Source organism: Hippocampus comes, unplaced genomic scaffold (assembly GCF_001891065.2).
Source record: "Hippocampus comes isolate QL1 unplaced genomic scaffold, H_comes_QL1_v1.1 scaffold92, whole genome shotgun sequence".
In the NCBI taxonomy this organism is placed as follows: domain Eukaryota; kingdom Metazoa; phylum Chordata; class Actinopteri; order Syngnathiformes; family Syngnathidae; genus Hippocampus; species Hippocampus comes.
Genome location: NW_017805379.1, coordinates 27648 through 47113, shown reverse-complemented (window position 1 = coordinate 47113; position 19466 = coordinate 27648). Strand labels below are relative to the sequence as shown.

The 19466-nt window shown below is 42.0% G+C and overlaps 2 protein-coding genes across 2 annotated transcripts; both read right to left on the bottom strand.

Annotated features, from left to right (window-relative positions):
• Window positions 1-2340: 2340 nt before the first annotated feature.
• On the bottom strand, window positions 2341-14261 carry e2f2 (E2F transcription factor 2). Its single transcript, XM_019872239.1, has 7 exons — window positions 13419-14261; window positions 5772-5862; window positions 5468-5687; window positions 5086-5247; window positions 4875-4989; window positions 4305-4470; window positions 2341-3029 (listed from the first exon to the last, which is right to left on the bottom strand). The coding sequence occupies exons 1-7, from the start codon at window positions 13665-13667 to the stop codon at window positions 2761-2763; spliced, it is 1272 nt and encodes a 423-aa protein (XP_019727798.1). The 5' UTR covers window positions 13668-14261; the 3' UTR covers window positions 2341-2760.
• Window positions 14262-16854: 2593 nt separating this feature from the next.
• On the bottom strand, window positions 16855-19064 carry id3 (inhibitor of DNA binding 3). The gene is made up of 3 exons (XM_019872664.1): window positions 18673-19064; window positions 18482-18556; window positions 16855-17353 (listed from the first exon to the last, which is right to left on the bottom strand). The coding sequence occupies exons 1-2, from the start codon at window positions 18964-18966 to the stop codon at window positions 18503-18505; spliced, it is 348 nt and encodes a 115-aa protein (XP_019728223.1). The 5' UTR covers window positions 18967-19064; the 3' UTR covers window positions 16855-17353; window positions 18482-18502.
• Between the last annotated feature and the right edge of the window lie 402 nt (window positions 19065-19466).

Sequence of the window (19466 nt, the reverse complement as noted above, 5' to 3'; positions counted from 1 at the left end):
CAAACCCATAATTTAAATAATAGCCTCATCATTATGTTGCAGCTCACTGCTGACCTCCTGCCATGCAACCACACAAAGGTACGTATAACCAAAGGCAATTTAAAACCTTACAAAGTCTGCCATGATGGACGAGGTACGTTTGTGATGCAGTTTTTATAGCCTGCCGTTAACCAAACGTGACTTGTGCAGCAAGGGCTAATAAAACTAATCGGCACCTGATGTTGGTTGAGCCGTAAACAGATCGCAGAAAACGGATGAGAAGAGTGTTTATGAAAAGATGACTACACACGTATAGGTTTTCGCTGTTTAAATCAACTACACGGTGCCCCAAATTGCAAATGGTAGAGTCCCTGTTTATATTATTTCCCCGTGTCCAAAATCAAGAATGGTATGATCATATTGTCTCACTGTATATGAGCCCGGAAGAGGCCCGCTAGCGAACAAATGGATGCACAAACTCACACAGCACTCACACTTTTTGGAAAAATATTTGTTTCTCTGTTTTGCCGTTTGAGTGTCCACACCCCTAAAACAATGATGGTACAACCCTGGGGTCTTAGCTTGTCTAATTCCTATTGTCTACTAATATTTGCACTTACTAAACACACCCTCCTCCAGTGACCCAGTGAACCCTGACCTTTTGTGGGGTACTCGGTCCAAAAACATGCATGGCAGATTAATGGGTCACTGTCAATTGTCCCTAGGTGTGAATGTGAGCGGTGAGTGCTGATGGTTGTTCGTCTCTCCAAAAACATGCATGGCAGATTAATGGGTCACTGTAAGTTGTCCCTAGGTGTGAATGTGAGCACAGATGGTTGTTCGTCTCTTGTGTGCCCTGTGATTGGCTGGCAACCGGTTCAGGGTGTCCCCCGCCAACTGCCCGAAGACAGCTGCGATCAGCTGCAGCACGCTCGCGACCTTTGTGATGGTAAGCGGACCAGAAAATGGATGGATGGAATCTTTAGGGGTCTTGAATGGAAACACCGCTGCATGGAAAAGACCGGTAGATGTGACACACTGTTTGGCAACTTTAACAATGAGGAATAATGGCTTCATTGTTTATTTATTTCCATTTTCTCAACAAAAAAAACACAATATTACAAAAATATTAAGTGCTGCATGTAGTACAAAAAATGCCTGTATGAAAACAATTCAGCAAAAATAGGTATAAATACAAAATCCTCTATGTACAAATAGCACAAAGAAAATCAATAATGCTGATTGAAATTACTACAAATTCTCTGAATCTACATAGTAAAATAAAGAAAAACATGGGAATAAAACAAAATCACTCAGGCACACAATGTATAAGACCTTTTTCCCATGTGGATTTAAAAAAAAAAAAAATCACACCCAAATGCACACTTTCAAGTTTTGTTAGGACAGGACAGTTAGCTTATTTCTAAAAGCCCAAACAATAGCAACCAGAGCAAATATTACACTTACGAACAGTGGAGGAAAAACCCCCCACACATTTGAACGCAAAAAAGCATAAAAACGACTTCCTCAGAAATACAATAGTAATTGTGCATGAGTAAGTCCACATCAATTTCAAGCTAATTTGGAATCCAAGCTTCCAAATAAATAAGAGGGGCAGTCACTCTTTATTATTGGCTCCGCATGAGCGACACTTAAGCACCCGGTTAATGATACTTAACATTGCTAACAAACAACTGCAGATGACCAATTTTTTTGGAGCGTTCAGTGCTGTGTTATGGCTTTACCTTCAGTCCTTACCAGTGATTCAAACCTAGTGTAAAGCTTTGCAACGGTCTATTAAAGCTAACGGGCACCAAATGCTGCCCCCTGCGGGCCAAAGACTGGCAAGACTTGTTGGGGCAAATCAAAGGGTGAGATATAATTCCTGAGTTACACGTGCTATCTTCCTCTCTGTTTCATCAATTATATGAAATGATTGATTGAGATCCTTTGAGGGGTATTTCTTTTGAAAGAATAAACAACAGCAGTGCTGTTTTGATGCCTACATGAAATACAAACAAAGCCAATTAAATAGATAATTTTTCTGAAAATGGATTGAGAAAAAAATTATTAATGAATTATTAAAAAATGTATATATATATTTGAATGAAATAAAAAATCTTATTGGAAAAGTATGATTCTATAATTAAACTAGCTGTACATTTTAAATATATATATATATAGAGAGAGAGAGAGAGAGAGAGAGAGAGAGAGAGAGAGAGAGAGAGAGAGAGAGAGAAATAGTTTAATTATATAATCACATTTTTTCCGATGAGAGCTTTCATTTCATCCCAATGTAATATATATTGTTTAAATTTTTTTTTATTAGCTTTCATTTCATCCCAATGTAATATATATTGTTTGATTTTTTTTATGCCTTTTCAGTAAAAAATGCCATATTAATTGGCTTCGTTTCAAATTTTGGCATCACCTATGGTTCATATATGGCTAGCAAGAAAAACATCGCATCCTGTCCGCCATTCAAGTTTAAGAGCACAAATGAAACCTCAGAGGATCTATTTAGGAAAGCCTCAACAACTCCAAAATCGTCATGTTACTTCATAAAAATATGACCGAAATTTAAGATGTGTACGTCATGTTCTGGCCTGTAAGTGCAACGTATGAGCCATACATTTCTTTCATAGCCTTTTGGTCTGATTTTTAGCAGGACTTCACCACATACCAACCAACTTATCGCATCTCCACAAGACTTTTTGGAGGAGCGGGGCAAACAGGGCTTCATACTGTCATTTTTTGTTTTTCCCAAAAGTTCCGTCACCTTTACAAGAGATCATTGAGGTCGTACGTGTTGAAGAATTCGGACACACCCTCGCCATCCTCCAGGCTCCAGAGGTAGTCGCTATGGTCCAGATGTGGGGAGAAGCTGACGAAGGGGGTGCCGCCACCTTCGCTGGGGTCGGTGGGGAAGGACGTGCCAGGTAGTTGGTCTTCGGTCATCTGAAGCAAGCTGGGAGGCAAACTCAGCAGATGCTCCACATCCAGCAGAGTGGACGAAGAGGAGGTTGAAGCGGCCGCTGTGGACATGCACGCTGCGTTTGTTTTGGGCGGAATAAGGAAAGAACGTCTAAAATGTTTCATGGGAAATGCGGCAAGTGGATCAATATTTTGGAACCTGACATTTAAGTAGGGATGCGGATAGTTAATGACAGCGGCACTTGAACTTGCGTGTTTTTGCAATTGAGCTGTCACTTGACAAATTCTTTTCTTTGATTTGAAATTCAAAACACGAGCGAGAGATGGTGGCAGCGTATTCCCCAACAAGTAGCAGATTGGCTGCTGTTTATTGCCACTCACAGTGGAAGTCTACTGTCAAATTAAACATAAAATAGAGAATTTTACGTTTATTCAAAACCTTTTCCTCATATGAAAATTTGCTAGCTTAATGCTAACACACGGTTCAAAAGCCATAGATGGGCCAACGAATAGCACTGACATCGCGGTGTTAGAAACGCCTTTCAATGCCATCCGTTTTCAAAAAAAGATAACCTATTGAGTGCTGGCCAATTTAAAGCATTCTGACTGATCTTTCAAGGATAATCACAGAAACTACCCAATGAAAGAATAGACTCTCTTTTCATCACAAAAAGGTTGTTTCTACTTTGTAGTAGTAGTATTTAGTAGTGTGTGTGCGTGCGTGCAGGTGTGCCATGCATCTGTGTGTGTGTGTGTGTGTGCATTATGTTGCTTCAACTTCTAAATTTAAATAATCTCCATCATCTATTCACTCTTTAAACCCAGCCGCTGGGGGGCAGTGCCCTCCCCTGGGGGTGCACTGTTCCCCAGTGCCGGTCCCAAGCCCGGAGAAATGGGGAGGGTTGCGTCAGGAATGGCATCCGGCGTAAAACTTTTGCCAAGACGACCATGCGAGTTGGTAGGACGGTTTACAGGGGCGGATGGAAATTACTGACTCGCTGTGGCGACCCCTGAATAGGGACGTGCCGAAAGGAGAAGAAGATCTATTCACTCTTTAGTGAGACTCTTTGCAGTAAATTTTACATGACAAACACTGATCAGTCACAAACTGGTTGTGCCAGTCAAATATGATTTACGATACAAGTGTTTTGAGGTGCAAGTTTGGTCACTGAACGAGTTAAAGTTGTAAGTCAAGGCCCCACTTTATATTTATTTGGTATACTGTCAATGTGGAATGATTATAGATAAACCAACTCTCGATCCATGCTATGAAAACTTAATCTGAAATCTTAACCAACCCCAACCCAGGCTTCCAATCCTAATTTAAAAGCCTAACCTTGGTTTATCACCCTAATTTGAAAGAACGGAATCAGGAAAAAGTCCAAACTCACCTTCAACAGACTCTTCTTTGTTGCTGCTGAGGCTCGCTGGTGCTGCAGTGGGCTTTTCTGGTGTGACCGAGCTTTTAACCGCACTGGCATTTTCGAGACCCTCCTCTGGACACAGGTACACTTCTATGGGACCATTCTTACTCTTCAAATAGATCTGTAACGAGCCCTGACAATTGAGAAAAAAAAAATCGTTAGTCACTGATCGACATTTTTTTAAAGATTTATTTTCATTAGATGGTTAAATCTGAACATGGCTCCAAAGTCCAGACTAATTGGAAAATAGTAATTGTGTTAAGGAAGTACAGTGGAACATGGAGTGTCATAAACCCTTGTTTTCATACATTTGGTTTTCCAACATTTTTTTGCTGTTTTCTGCTCAAAACAACACAGACATGAAAACAAGAGTTCAAAACATTCAGACACACAAATATATATTTTTTAAGAAACTTATTTGTTTTGAGCCCAAAAACCCCGAGCCAAAAGCCAAGTCACGCGTTAAGACAGAATCATTAAGGTGAGAAGGAGACGAGCAGCAGGTTGTAAAGAGTCAAACAACAGACGCGTCCTCACCCCCGACACGTCTGGCACTTCCAGTTGGGTCTCGGAGGGTGCCTTGACGGCAATCACCGTCTCCTCTCGGAAGCTGCCGATGAAGCGGATGTCTTGGTACGTCACGTAGCCCAGCGTGCAAGTATCGGGTTAAAGGTCAACGGTAAACAAAGAAGAAAACGCTCAAAAGATCTCCCAGAGGAGGATGGAGTTGTTGTTCTGTGAAGGATATCTTTGGTTGTCTTTGTGCTCGGTGAGCTGTTTGAGCTGCGCGCTGCTGCAGTGGATGAGCTCGTCCAGCGATTGCTCGGCTCGTTCCAAGTCTTTGAGTTCTTTCTGCAACGCTCGGGCCTTCCCTCCTCCGCTGGTGCCGCCTTCAAACACATCTCCAACCCTTGTGACAACAACACAATTGATGCTTTTTATTTTCCCGTTCCCAGCGGGGTTGGAATAGTTTGGGATTTTTAATAATAGTTTTAATTTTGTTTTGAGTATCGTTTTGAATAATTGTTTCCAAGGTCTCCCGATTATAAAAAAATATATATGCACGGGAAGAGGCCCTCGAAATAAATGTATTCAAATTATTTCGACAAAATTGTTCAGTCCCAACTTACAGCCACTGGATGTTGTTCTTTGACTTTTTCCGGATGAGCTGGACTCCCTCCAGAACATTGGTGATGTCGTAGATCCGCCTCTTTTGGACCTCCAGCACCTCCGTGGCCCAGTTCAGGTCCAGGACGCCATCGGGCGACTCGGCGATGAGGCCGACAAACTTCTTGGTCAGCAGGCCCAGCGAGGTGTCGTACCTCGTCCGCTCGCCCGGTGACTTTGGAGCTAAAAGGCAAAAAAATTATTAAAAAATGAGTTGTAACTTCCAATAAAAATGTACATTTTTCATTTTAAGTTGTGTGTTCTTACTTCTTGGACTTGCTGCAATGCCACCTTTGCCTTTTGGGGTACAGAATTCGGGGAGGAAAACCGGATCTTCAAGATCCAACTTCCTTTTGGCCTGAAGAAAGAGGAGATCATTTACAGTTACACTTAAGAACATACAAGACAAAAGCAGGAACAATCCCTTCAAGTCGATGGCGTACTACGTAGTCACAGCCTTCCTGCAGAACAACCCGCAGTGACTCTGAATAAGTGCCAGTTCAGTGTTACATCATAAACGTGTGCCGCAAAGCGGGCCAAAAGAGGCCCGTCATAAATGTGCCAACAGCTCTCAAGTGCGGGAAACAAAGCATCCCCTCACACGTTCCCAAGCAATTCAAGACGGGCTGCTTGGACAAGGGTGGGGTGGAAGAGAGGGCGGGGAGATTAATCATCTCTCAACTCACCGCCTACAGAACGCCAGAAATCCTCAGAAGACTCAACCCCCCCCCCCGAAAAGCACTCGCATGCATTTCTAATTTAAGACACTGCACTGGGTGCCTTGGCTCGAATAAAGGTTGGGACATGCTGCCTTAGCTCTCAAACCTGCGTGACAGGTTATACATTGGCTTTAAACATCGCATGAAGATGGTATCCTTGATAGCGCGTGCTGGGAACCTTCTTTGATAGAAGGCCAAAATGGCGTTGTGGGGCAACAAACAATTCCACGCAACCGTAAGCTTGGACTTTTTGGAACACATCCCACAGACTACTGCGGAGGCTGTCACACCACAAGACATCAGCTGCCAACATTTAGCATCTCACCTTGCGGTGTGCGCTATCTTCTTCCTCTGTCAAAACTTGGCAGTTTGACGGACCTCCGCTTTGCCCCAGAAGCTACTTGTTCCTAATTATCCGAGACAGCTGGCAATCCCAGCGACTTGAAAAGTGGCGAGTCGTGTTGGACAGTGAAAGCCGCCATTGTGCTAGCGTGCTAAAGCGCGACATGTCCACCTGTTAGCCAGCGACATCTGGAGCTATACAGAATGTATAGTAAGCATATGGGACTAATGTAGTAAAAAAAGTACACACACACACACACACACACACACACACACACACACACACACGAAGGACCAGAAACTTTTTTGAAACAACATTAACATCTAATTTGGCAAATAACTAATTATAATAGTGTCTTACAAACTCTTGGAAGGACAAAAGAAAAATTACACAGTATAAAAAGGAGATGGATAAGGTATTTACACTGTGTACTGGGAAGACTGGTAAAAGTGGAAGCACTCATTCAGCTCCTGTTCTTCAATAAACGGGAAACTGTTTTGAAACATTTTTAAAGCTGGGTATCGGATAAGCTCAATTCAAGCAGTCCCCTTTCAAAAAAATGCGACCAGTAGGAGTAGTCAATATGGAGTCAATAACGATATCACAATCTTTGAAGACATTTTGGCCAATATTTTCGGGATAGCAGGGCTGCGCATGAATTGGTGGTGACTCCAACTGAGATGCAAATTGGCCGTTAAAAAAGGATAAGGATGAATCATAACACGTGTATTTGTGTCGCAGGAATGTTGGAATTTCCATGTTGGCCTAGCATGCTGGTCTTGCTGGTGTAAATAGCAATACCAGTAGTAAATAAAAAAAAACAAAAACACCAAAGATTCAAACAACCTTTTGGTTACTGGGCAACTCGCTCTATCAACTGAGTCGCAGCCACCCGGCAAAACCATCATGCCGTTGGTGCTCTGCTGGTAGCTGACCGCACCAGCTGGTCACAAGCAATCACCAGCTCCTGCAAAGGCCACGGCAGCAGGCTGGTCCTGCTGGGTGGCTGTGGCTCAGTTCATTGACCGGCTTGCCCAATGACAAATGTTTCGGCTGTTCGAATCTTGGCTGTTTTGTTTTGTTTTGATGCTGGTGATAGTAAAACAAAACGATGCTGGTTTGTGATGGTTTTTTGTTTGTTTGTTTGTTTGTTTGCTTGCTTGCTTTACCAGGTTGGAGAGATGAACCCTCCCAGGTTAGCTTAGCATGAGCTAATTGGTACAACAGAACACAGATGATTTTAAAACGTTACTAAATAGGAAAACCCTTCTAAAGGTTTTGCAGGTATCTGGTCTTGGTATACTTTGATATGTTCAAAAAAATTTGAGGCTTGCAGAGAGATATCTACAGGTCTAACAAAGTGAGATTTAAGAATCTCAATCCAATTTGAGACCTCTCTTTTGTTAAATATGACACAAGGAAGAGAGGTTAGCTGATGTGTGGTTTGTGTAGCAAGTCAGAGAGCCAGTGAGGAAAAGAGCAAACTGCACTCCTTGTCCTTTATCTGCAAGTGTTGCAGTATCGCAGCTTTCACGTTTTGCCGCCACCTCACCCCGCCTGCTTGCGCCGTTACACCCAAGCAGCATCACGTGACACCCTGAGCTCATCTGTCCGCCTAATTGCCACCGCGGTCGCAGAATCTCTGTTGTCACATGAAAAAAAATAAATAAAAAAATCACCAGCCCCTGCAGCAAACATTTCCTGTCAGGCTTGTATATGATTCCAGATTCCATTCAAGCCGAGGGCAAGTTACAGAACGCCCGCCAAAAAAAAAAAAACACGACACTTTAGTACACAAACCCCCACCTGACTACCACACCCGTGTAATCATAGCGTAACAACAGCGGCCTTGCCAAAGACATCGTCAATGTGGTTCCTTTTAAAAAGCATTGGGTGGATCTGCCGTTTTGTGCTAGTTTCTTGCTTGAATTCATGTCAACTCATGCCAAAAAGCTTTTGGATTGATCACTCCGAGTCTGATGCTTTCGGTGTTGATTTGCAGCAATAGTGTTCACATTTTGGCATCAATTTGTCATGGAACTGGTACTGACACCTTAGTTGTATGGTGTCGAGACATTTGGGCCAACACTGCTGAACTGAGATCTGGGAAATGAAAAAAAAAAAAAAAGGTGCAATGTACAACATTAAGAATTTTTATAATTACAATAATTGCTGTAATTGGGAATATCACGGCCATTTTCATAGTCGGCCGACATCAATGTCACTCTTGACTGCTGAAGGCAAAAACAAATTTTGTTCTTGAACTTTTGTTTGACATATGACTAGAAAGTGGAGCCACGCTGCAGCTTGGTCGACAGAGAACTGTAACTTCTGCGTAGGAGTAGAAATTGAATAACATGGTGAAAAAACATCGAAAAGAACGATGCAAAAATAAATGAATAAATAAAAATATGGAGGAGAAGAGCGCACCTAAACCAACCAACAGCACTACTGCAACCCAAGCAGGTCAAATAGCTAACCCAGCGCTGGGTCCAAAAGGGAGCTAGCCAATGTTGGGTTGAGGATCTGACCCAGCATGTGGGGGTCAAAATTTTGATACAACAAGGAGTAAAAATGATCCACCCTGATGAGTGTCAAAGTCAAGGTCCGGGGGCCAGATCTGGCCCACCACATCATTTTATGTGGGCCGCAAAAGCAAATCAAGCATGTCATGTTCGATAATGCCTGCTCAATTCTGAACCAAATTGTCATATGTAATCCACAATAAATTCTTGACTTATGATTTTAAAACTAGTTATTCATCAATTTGTTGTGCGCTGTGTATGTAATATGTGGAGGTGATTAAACATTGATATGGTTTCCCAAAATTCATAACGGCCCTCCAAGGCAAACCGTAACGACAATGTGGCCCGTGACAAATTTGAGTTTGACACCTCTGAGTTAAAGCTAGAAAGAAATGAGTAAATTACCAGGTTGTCATTGTAGTGGCGCTTTCATTTTATTACTAACATTTCCGAAGAAGAAACCTTCCTGTGTAATGCGTGCCCACAGCACATCTGGTGCAGTTTTTACACCAGATTCCCTTTCTGACTCACTGCTTTGCGATGTGTTGACGCTTTTGCTACCATCAAGTCGTGAAGAGAGTCGGTCGGACGTGCTGTGACGAGGCTTAAGCTTGTTCAGTGCTAGTTTACTTGATACGCACCAAAGCTGAGTTGTTATTACTTCTCGTGATAGGCGTTCGCCAACCAGCATCACGCCACCTCGGCTTTGCAATTACGTCAAATCCCATTTTTTGTCATTTTTATTTTTATTTTTATTTTTAAAGTGACCCAGAATTCTGGGCATCGTCCTATTCGAGTGTATTCATTGCCAGGTGCTTGGTCGAAACCGACTTATGAAGGCAATTTTCAGCGAAAGCGCATCCAGTCAAGACCGTAGTCGAACCCCCTGAGGCGAAAACCTGTCTTGGGGGTTTGGAGGAGTTCCACATGGAGATTGCAAGCATCGCAAACAAACTTTCATTGACTTCCCAAGAAAAAAAAGCTCTGAATTGACAGTTGAATGCGCTGTCTGCTTATGCGTGCAACACTTTCTGTTATGCGGTAAACAGTGACGGTTGTGCGTCTGTTCCGTTCAATTTAAAGTCGGGAGCAAGTGTCGAATGTGAAAGGGAATAAAAGAACGTGGCGGACTTCACACAGAAATCTTTTTTTTTTTAACCCTTTTATGCACCCTGTAACTTGATAACATGATAAGCTGTCCACTGTAGTAACCGCTGTCCCTGAAAAGGGTGAATATATTGACACCACTATCAACAGGACAATCACGGTTGGTCTTTTAGTGAGACCGAGAGCCCAAAAGAAGTTCGCAGGTTCGAGAGCGTTTTCGATTGGGGCTCTAGTAATCTGGAATGCCTTAGCCAGGCAAAATAGGGCAACTAACTCAGTTTTCTAGTGAAGAAATTTCTTCCAGAGCCAATTAATTTCGTAAGTAGAGGTACCACTGTACCATATTGTGTCAAATGTTGCATCCTGGTCATCCTGGAAGGGGGACTTCTCCCATCTGCGGCCTCTTCTTAAGGTTTCTCATAAAGATGGGGTTTTGGGAGTTTTTTTCATGCCCTCCTGGGGGTCAAGGTCAAAGGATGTCATGACGACTTGTCAACTGTGGCCATGTGAAGCCCTTTGAGACCGTTTGTGATGAAGGGCGATCTAAATAAATGGGACTTGACTTGACACTAATTGCCTTTTATTACAGTGAGCGTGATTCACGCTCACTGTAATAAATGTGTAATAAACACTCACGCTTGCACACTAATTGCCTTTTATTACAGTGAGCGTGATTCAAGAGGAGCTTCAGTCATACATTAGCTTTCTTTTACAAACTTATTGACACAATAAACTCGAGGTCCTTTTACTTTCGGTAGCTTGCAAAAAATACCTTGCTTTCGAACTTGCTGCTGAGTTAAATATTTGTAAGATTCCGGGCATTGTGGTCAAGTATCACATGAGGACACAGAAGTCAAAGAGGAATTGGACAATGTGTTGCAACAATCACAGAAGTGTAAAAAGTCACATTTGTGAGTCATTTTCAACGGAATTTTCTTCCATGCAATATGACAAATTTGCTTAAGATGACACTTTCAAAAAAACAAAGCATTCTCATCATATTAGAATTGTTTTCTTGTACGATTAGATTATTTGGGGGGAAAATCCTGAGCGTATTTTTGTCAAATAAAAAAATATATACATATTGAAAATTATTCTATTGCCACTTGAGTTGCCAGAATCACAACAGAATTTTCTGTGGGTTACACCCTGGAATGGTCGCCAGCCAATCTCATCAACAGGGGACATGGGATCAATATTACCACAATATGGGATGAACGATATTGTATATATAATAAGCATCTATAATCACATTAATCATGATAGTTAAATTTTTTTTTCTTTAATTAGTTCTAATAATTTTGTGCATGCTCATCGTAACACACATGGACACATACTACATTTCATATACAGTATATTCACATACAACATGTGTGGGAGGGAGGCAAAAACCACAATCAGTCCAAAAACACTCCAAGACTATTGCGTCCTTATCAGTAACCCGCCGCCTGCTTCTGAAGACCGTACAATAAAGACTATCAGCCGCTAGTTCAGGGCTTCGCAACTTGCACGCCCTGGAGCACAGAATACACCATAGTGATAATGTGGTGTGCCATACAAGAAACATAGAGTCATCATCCATCAAAATAAACATGTATTGGCGGGTTCCGTCATACGAGGAACACCTGAACACATCGCGTCTGTGGGCAGGTGGCCCCCGTCCGTCACTGTACTTCGGGGACTAATCCTCTTGCAGCAGCTAATCGCGACGACAAGCCCCAGGGCGAGGGGTGGGTCAGCATGAGATTTGGACGGAACCACCGTGTCACCCCCTTAACCTTTGCAGTTTTGGCCAAATTTGACAAACAACAGCTGGTACGGGGCAGGTTGTTGGGTGGGGTAACACAGTTCACGTTGGACTTTATTTAGTTCCCCCTTGAGTCGTGCTTGTCCAACATAGCAGTTGTCTCTTATGACCTTTGAACCTGCCACAACTCTCCTGTGGTGAACAGGTTACACAGGCAGACAGGCGGACCAGCTGCCCTACTAGTGTCATCGTGAAATAAAAACGAACAAAAAGTGAAGCAACGAGCGACTGTCGGATAGAGGACGCCAGTCAAGGTTTTATGTTGTGTTCTGTTGTGCTATTGTTCATGTTGAATGTTCTCTCATGCGCTTTGCTGTAGAAATAAAAAGGAGTAGAGTTGAGATATTTACAAACTGAGATGATAGCAAGTCTGGTATCGCCGATCTCAAATGACTAGGAGGCGGGTGATTAGAGTTAATGAAAACTAATGAAATAATTAAAATTAAAATTGAGAAAAACATTTTTGTTAATGAAATAAAGACAAGAATTGAAAAAAAAATGAACTAAACTGAACTACATTTTACTTTTATAAAATTAACTATAATTGATCACCAAACTCAGTGCGGGCCCATCGGCAGTCGTCGCGGCAACTCGCAGGACGGCCACCTGCAGCGAGCTCATCATCCATTTTGCAGAGCATCAATTTGCAGTGCTCTCATTAAAGTTATATCAGTTATGTATTTTTCATTGTACAAAGTAGTTAGTTTTCCTTTTATTTTGACTTTTGTGACATAAACCAAGAGAGACAACAGTTAGTTGGTTCGTCAATGTTTACATTTTGTCCTGTAATGGGAAAAGTGTTGCATGTAAGAGGAAAACAAGTTCAGATGCTTGTCGATATTTTGTCTTATGTCAAGAAAGCTGATATCACAATATCCATATATGTACCCAATAGTAACTGATATATTTACTCTTTTATTAACTCTATATATATATATAAATACAGTACGGGTAAAGTGTCATGTATCAGTTTGGCTGGTGGTATACGCAGTCAGTGCACCACTACATCTACATATAACAATCATAATATATTTTATCAATGATATGTCATCATGTATCGAGAAGGCTGGTGTCATGGTGTCTATTCTTCCATTTGGATTCACTTAGCAACAATAATCAGAACGTTTCTAAAAGTGATATTGATATTTTGTCCTGCATCGGAAGATTGTTATCAAGGTATCGGTTCACCCAACACTAACTGATCCAATTTCCTCATATACTGTATTAATTTTTCTGGTATGCGCCCGGTTCAAATCTGTTTGACTCTATTGTGTCTCCCCACGTCCACACCGATTAAAACATGCATACCAGGGCCACATTTTTCCACCCACACTCACTGACAATACACACAGACACACACACGCACACACACACACACACACACACACACACACACACGATTCGATTCCTTACCGGCAGCCGTCCGGTGGTCGATCTAATGGGCTTTTGGTCAGGTCCGTGGGGGGTCGAGTAGAGGCTGTGCACTCTTTGTTCCACCACGGCGGTGTTAGGGCAGATCTGGCTGAAGTAGCCCACCGGTACCGCGCTCAGGGGCGGGCTGGACAGGCCAGTGCTGAAGAACTCGCCGGCCGCAAGCTTCATTTTGGGTTGACTGCACGGAAGTCCCGACGCGGGGGAGACGCCTTTGGGCAGGCGCATCATTGTACCGCAAAGAGGACCCGTTTCAAAATGAATGCCAATGATACGATCAACAAACAAATGCCAATCCAAAATAATATAGATTTAGACTTAAAACGCGTTCTAAAAGTCAAATAGCATACAAAGTAACATGCAAGAAACAACAACGGTTTGGTTCCGAGTGGTGACGTCAGTCAAAAGGCGAACGAGTCCTGTTAAGTGCACAAAAACTCGTCTCGCAAGCCAACAAACATGGCTTCGAATGTACAACTAAGTTCACCAAAGTGTGTTTAAAGGTCCATGGGCTCGCTCAAAAGACCACCGAGGGTCCGCGAAGCTGTGCTTCCGTCTTTTTTTTCAGCCCTTCAGTGCGTCAGCGTGTGACCCAGTCCGCCCCGAAGTCACCAGGCTCCCTTTCTCCATTCAACGAGAACAAGCTCGACTTTTTAGCGCCAAACTTCGTCGCGCGAAATTTAGATCTCCCGCGGTTGGAGCCCGTCGCTGATTGGCCGGCGGCACGCTCGCTACGCCTTATTTGCATAAAACGGTTGGGTTGACAAGAAGGAGGAGGCTCGGGGGAGGTGGTTCCTCTTAAAGAGGCAGTAGAATCTTTTTGTTTCCTTTGGGGACACGTTGTTCTCGAAGAAAAAAAATGATCGTGTGAATACGTTTAGGAAGAATATAATTAACATCGCTTTACTACTGTTTAAAAAAAGGATAAGAACAAGAAGAAGTAATATGTCAATTCTCGCAAGGACGTTGTCTGTATAATAGTATTTTACCATACACGAATATACTTTTTTGTTCCAGGACAGTATTTACAATGGGGAAATTGAGCACTACATAACTGACGTGTGACATATCAGATAACATTAAAAAAAGTTTTTTTAACCAAAGAATAACCAATGGTTTTTGAATTGTTCATTAAAATGCAAAGTTGTACGTTTAAAAGTCCTGCAATTTAAAACTAAATTTAGAAAAAAAATCAAATGCATTGAATACCCAAGCAAAACATTTTTGACAAAAGAAATCACGTTTGTCCTACTTTACATCCTGACAAAATTACATCCTTACAGTCCTTATTCAAAAATAACAAAAATACAACCATGCCAAAGACATTATGATGATGATGATTAGATTAAAAAGAAGAAGATAACAAGAAATAATATAATACAACTATTTTGATGCAAAATATATGTGTGAGAAGATACTGATAATCACGAACCAACCATACATTCAAATGGCATTAATCCATGACATTCTATTTCGCATAGTCATACTATTCACATGACTACTACTGTATCATTCTCATATTTAATACACCTTCTTATGAAACGTTCTCCATTGTGCGTAGCTACCAAGATGGAACACACAATAGCAACAGAGACGGAACACACAATAGCAACAGAGACCTAACAAAATACAAAGAGAACATATTCTGCAATGGAGGAAATGCTACATATTAACTCACGGACTCGATTCGATTTAACATGAATGTGTATGGCTTGAGAAAAGGGGTCAGAGTGCACACACAAAGGCTATTGTGGCCATTGGCAGGAGGTGAGTTTGGGTGTGATGATTGGATTCGTGCAGTGGCAGTGGCTTGCTTATTGGCTCAGAGGAGATATTGAATGAAATTTACCCCTCCCCCCCAACACACACGCACACGCACACACACGCGCACACACACACGCACGCACGCACGCACTAGGCTTTCTGACATGACCACGCTCACTCACACCACCCATCGGCAATTCTAAGAATCACTTTAATTGTTATTTTTTCGAATAATAAAACACGTTTTTGGGGAGGCAAAAACGATCCAACAAAGCTACCAACACTTTTCACGCGCGTGTATTTTAGGGGCGAAACCTTTCCCCAAAACTCACTCAGTAGGGCTCCCTGGAAAATTTGGAAAAAAAAAATGTGTGTAAAAGTGCAAGCTAGTGGGTAAGCAAGCGAGCAGGCTTGCAAGCTAGCATTCTCATTCTCTGCACATTTTCAGCACTTGTCTTCAAACTATTTTTTTCTTGTGCTTAGAAACAAATCATTAAAATCACTCTCCAAAATGAAAAAAAAATCCCAAAACGAAAGAAATAAATGACATAAATAACTGCACATCTCACCCACTGTTCTGGGGTTTGAATCTCAAACCCTGTGAGGTTTGCGAGTTCTCTATAAATAAATATAAATGAGAATCAGACATAAATATAATCTCCTAGTGCAGCATCCATCAATCCAGGAACAACGTTTTCATGGTTCTTGCAAATACTGCATACATACATCGTGTATGTAGCGCTGCATATAGAATGGAGCTCATATTACCACTAGATGTCAGTGTTGTATCATAAAGAGTGCAATAAATAGATCCTTGATAGCACTAGATGGGGCTATATGTCCAATTTTCGGGCTATACACATGCGAATCTGGTTCAGCATGTTAAATTCTTTTGATTGGTGAGAAAATTATAATGCGAATTTTGAGGAAATTAAAATACATTTTGACAGAATGGATCCAATCTGTTACACAGGCGCAAGTTGGTTGGGCAAGGAGTGTAACTCCACTATCTGCCGCCAGGGGAAGCTGTTTATTCAGTTGGGAAAAAAGAAAGGAAAAACATTTCAATCCCTTGAAATCGTCGCGGTGTTTTTTTCGCTGTGTCAAATACACACCGGAGGACATTCTCGTCAGCAGTTTGAGTGATTTGGGTGACGTCATGACTAACAAGCAATGCCCACTTTATTAGGTACATTGGACGTGCTTTTACTTTCACATGGTCATTTTCACTTGCACTTTTTCTTTCTTTTTAGAGCACTTTTTCTTTCTTTTTTAGAGTAGTCTGGAGCTCACATACTGCTGCTAGTGCACTCTAGTGAAGGGTATTTTGTAGATTTCTCTGCCTTGCCGAACTATGCATTTATATATATATTAAAAATGGAATAAAATCCCACTCTAAACTAAAATAAAAAATGTAATTCTTGTTGCTGCAACCGTGGTGATAAATGTTCTGTCATTGTTTAATCAACACAAAACGTCCCCCAAATTAAAATTTTAATCAAATTACAATATTTGAAAAAATCTTAATAAAACGCACAGGAAACCCCCCACCCTGTTTCGATTGATTTTTCCACCCATACACATCCTGTGGTCGCCGCACCGCTCTACACCTTCACAACACACGCGACAAACCGTCATGCTTTTGTTTGTTTTAAACTTTGTTTATTTAATGACATAACAGCATACGTAATACACACAACAAACTTTACAATACGAGTTTATGAAACTCAGTGGATTATCATCTGTGGAAATAACACAACAATCCCCACAGACATCTTACAAGTAACTCTATTATAGAGTTTCTGGATTGTTATGATTAAAAAAAAAACAACAACAAAAAAAGAAACCTCGTATACAAACCGAATAGATATGTACACGTGTTCTATGGAGGTGAGAAAAGAAATACGGGTGACAGCTGGAATGCAAATATTTGAAGGTGCAGAAGAAGAATGGGTCCAAAATGGAGGCCTGGCCTGATGAAGCTTTGGTGTGTTGATGTGTCCATCCCGGACGGAGCGAGCAGAAAAAGAATCAGCGCTTTCCATCTCTTCTGCATACCTATCCCCCCCTCTCTTGCCCCAAGACCCCCCCTCCCCCCCACCGCCTGTGCTCTTCTGGCCTGCAGTGAAGTGGAGACATGTGTTTCCCTGCACCTGCATGGAGAGAAGGAAAGAAAAAGTCAAGTCAAGATTCCTCATACTCCCTCCTCCCCTCCCTCCCGCCCTCGCCTCGCCGCCGCAGACAGACTGGCGCCGAGCGTGGAGCGTTCATTCACCCCGGGCAGATAGCAATGAATCCGCTTGACAAACAGAACCCAGGCCTCGCTCAATTAGCCGCCGCTCTGGATTGTTCACACATATCAATGGGCTGCTTTATCTTCAACTCGTTTTCAAGTGATTTCACACTGACAACCACCCCCTTTCCACTGTCCCCAAAATAAAAGCAAGCCAGTTCCTTAGCTTTGTAACAGCAGGGAAAACAATTCTTCATTTACTTGCACTTAAGGGACTCAAATGCTTTTTTTTCCATCAATCTGGTGTATCTTATTAGCTTGAAGGGAAGGGAGGTAGACATACGGCCCGTGGGCCTTGAATGTGGCTTGTTAAGAGGATTTTAAGCGGACCACAATGCAAAACCCCAGAAAGAATGTTACAAAACTGCCTAAAACAGTACTGAGTATTGATAAGAAATAAGGAAGTCCAGAAACAGTGTGTAGTGGATAATCACGGATTCACCTAATCGCAGGAACATTTTTAATATTTTCCTACATTTTCTTGTTTTTGTCTCTGTGTGTGGAAAATGAATATTGAAAGTGTATCAGGATTTTCTCTGAAGAATATTTGGTTAAAAAAAAAAACAGAAGGGTTCCAATGCATTATGTATTCATAACAAAGCACTTTTTTTTTAGATAAGAGGTTTTCCCAGAATTTCTTCATAAATTTAGTATGGACTTCATATTGATAAGTTCCCCTTCCTTGCTTCTAAGTGACTGTTGCCCAATGTCTGAGGGAGAGTCTTACAGATTTCGACATTTAAATATTGTCTAGCAAGAACCCCAGTCACGTTTTACATTCAAATCATGTCATTCTCGTTCCTTGAAATAACTAATTCCATATCCTTTTGGAAATGGGATCAAAAAGGTCAAAATTGTCGGGTCAAAGACAAGCATCCATTCAAAATCTCAGTAATTGTCAATACAAGCAACTTTTCAAGCAACACAACTCAAAGTGCTACTAACAAAGATGATTTAAATTGTTAAAAAAAAGAACAGTGGTACTTACCATAATCAGACATGATATATCCTAATGGCACAAACGCCCTTCATCTTTGGAGAAAGTTCTGGTCAGGTCAGCAGTCTGCAAGTAAACCCAAGCTTTAATTACCCAAACTCCATTGTATTTACGACTATTTTTATGTTTGCACCCAGATGAATCGATATAATCAAAGGAGTGATGAGTCCAAACCTGCTTACCTTTATCGACAAGAGCCTCGGGGTCTCTTCGGCCTCCAAGGCGATCTGTAGATCGAAGATGTAGTCGATGACGTGCTGCAGAATCTCCACCTGGCTCACCGTCTTGTTGCGGGGGATGCTGGGCACCAGCGCGGCCAACCGCGAGTAGCAGTCGTTCATGTCGCCAGCTTGAACCTCCACGCACGCGTGCTGTTGCTGCTTCGCCGTCCGGCCGATAGCCACGCTGTGCTCCGAAATGCAGCACACGGCCTTGTAGCAGCTCCTCCCTGAGCGAACGGGACTGATGGCTTTCATGGCGGACTTTGACAAATAGGAAAAGTCTTCTCGATTTGTTGACTTGAACGTTCGAGAGGGGAGCTCGCGTCGCTGTCAAGAATAACGCTGTAGCACGGCTATATAGAGTGAGTGTCAGACCACGCCCATTATCGAGCGCCGCGCCCTGATTGGCGTGAGCGAAAAGAGAGATGGTTTCTCATTGGCCAACACCGTCTCGTGGTCGCGGCCATAAAGAATGAGGAAATGGGATCTGGGTTGCCTGCATGGAATTGTCAATCAATGATCTCTTTCCAGGTAGTTGCGAGCAAAACATCTTTGAATGTTATTGAAAGCTGTCTTTGTTTTCAATTAAAGATCTTTCCCTGAAAGAAATATGCTTTTATGGTGTAATTCCATTTCCCCAAAGTTTTGTTTTGTCAGTTGCAAGTTTTACAAGTTAAGCAAAGTTCTCTAAGGTACCATGCTAAATTCATGAAAAAAATATGGATTTAAATAAATTGCAAGTCCGATATTATGGA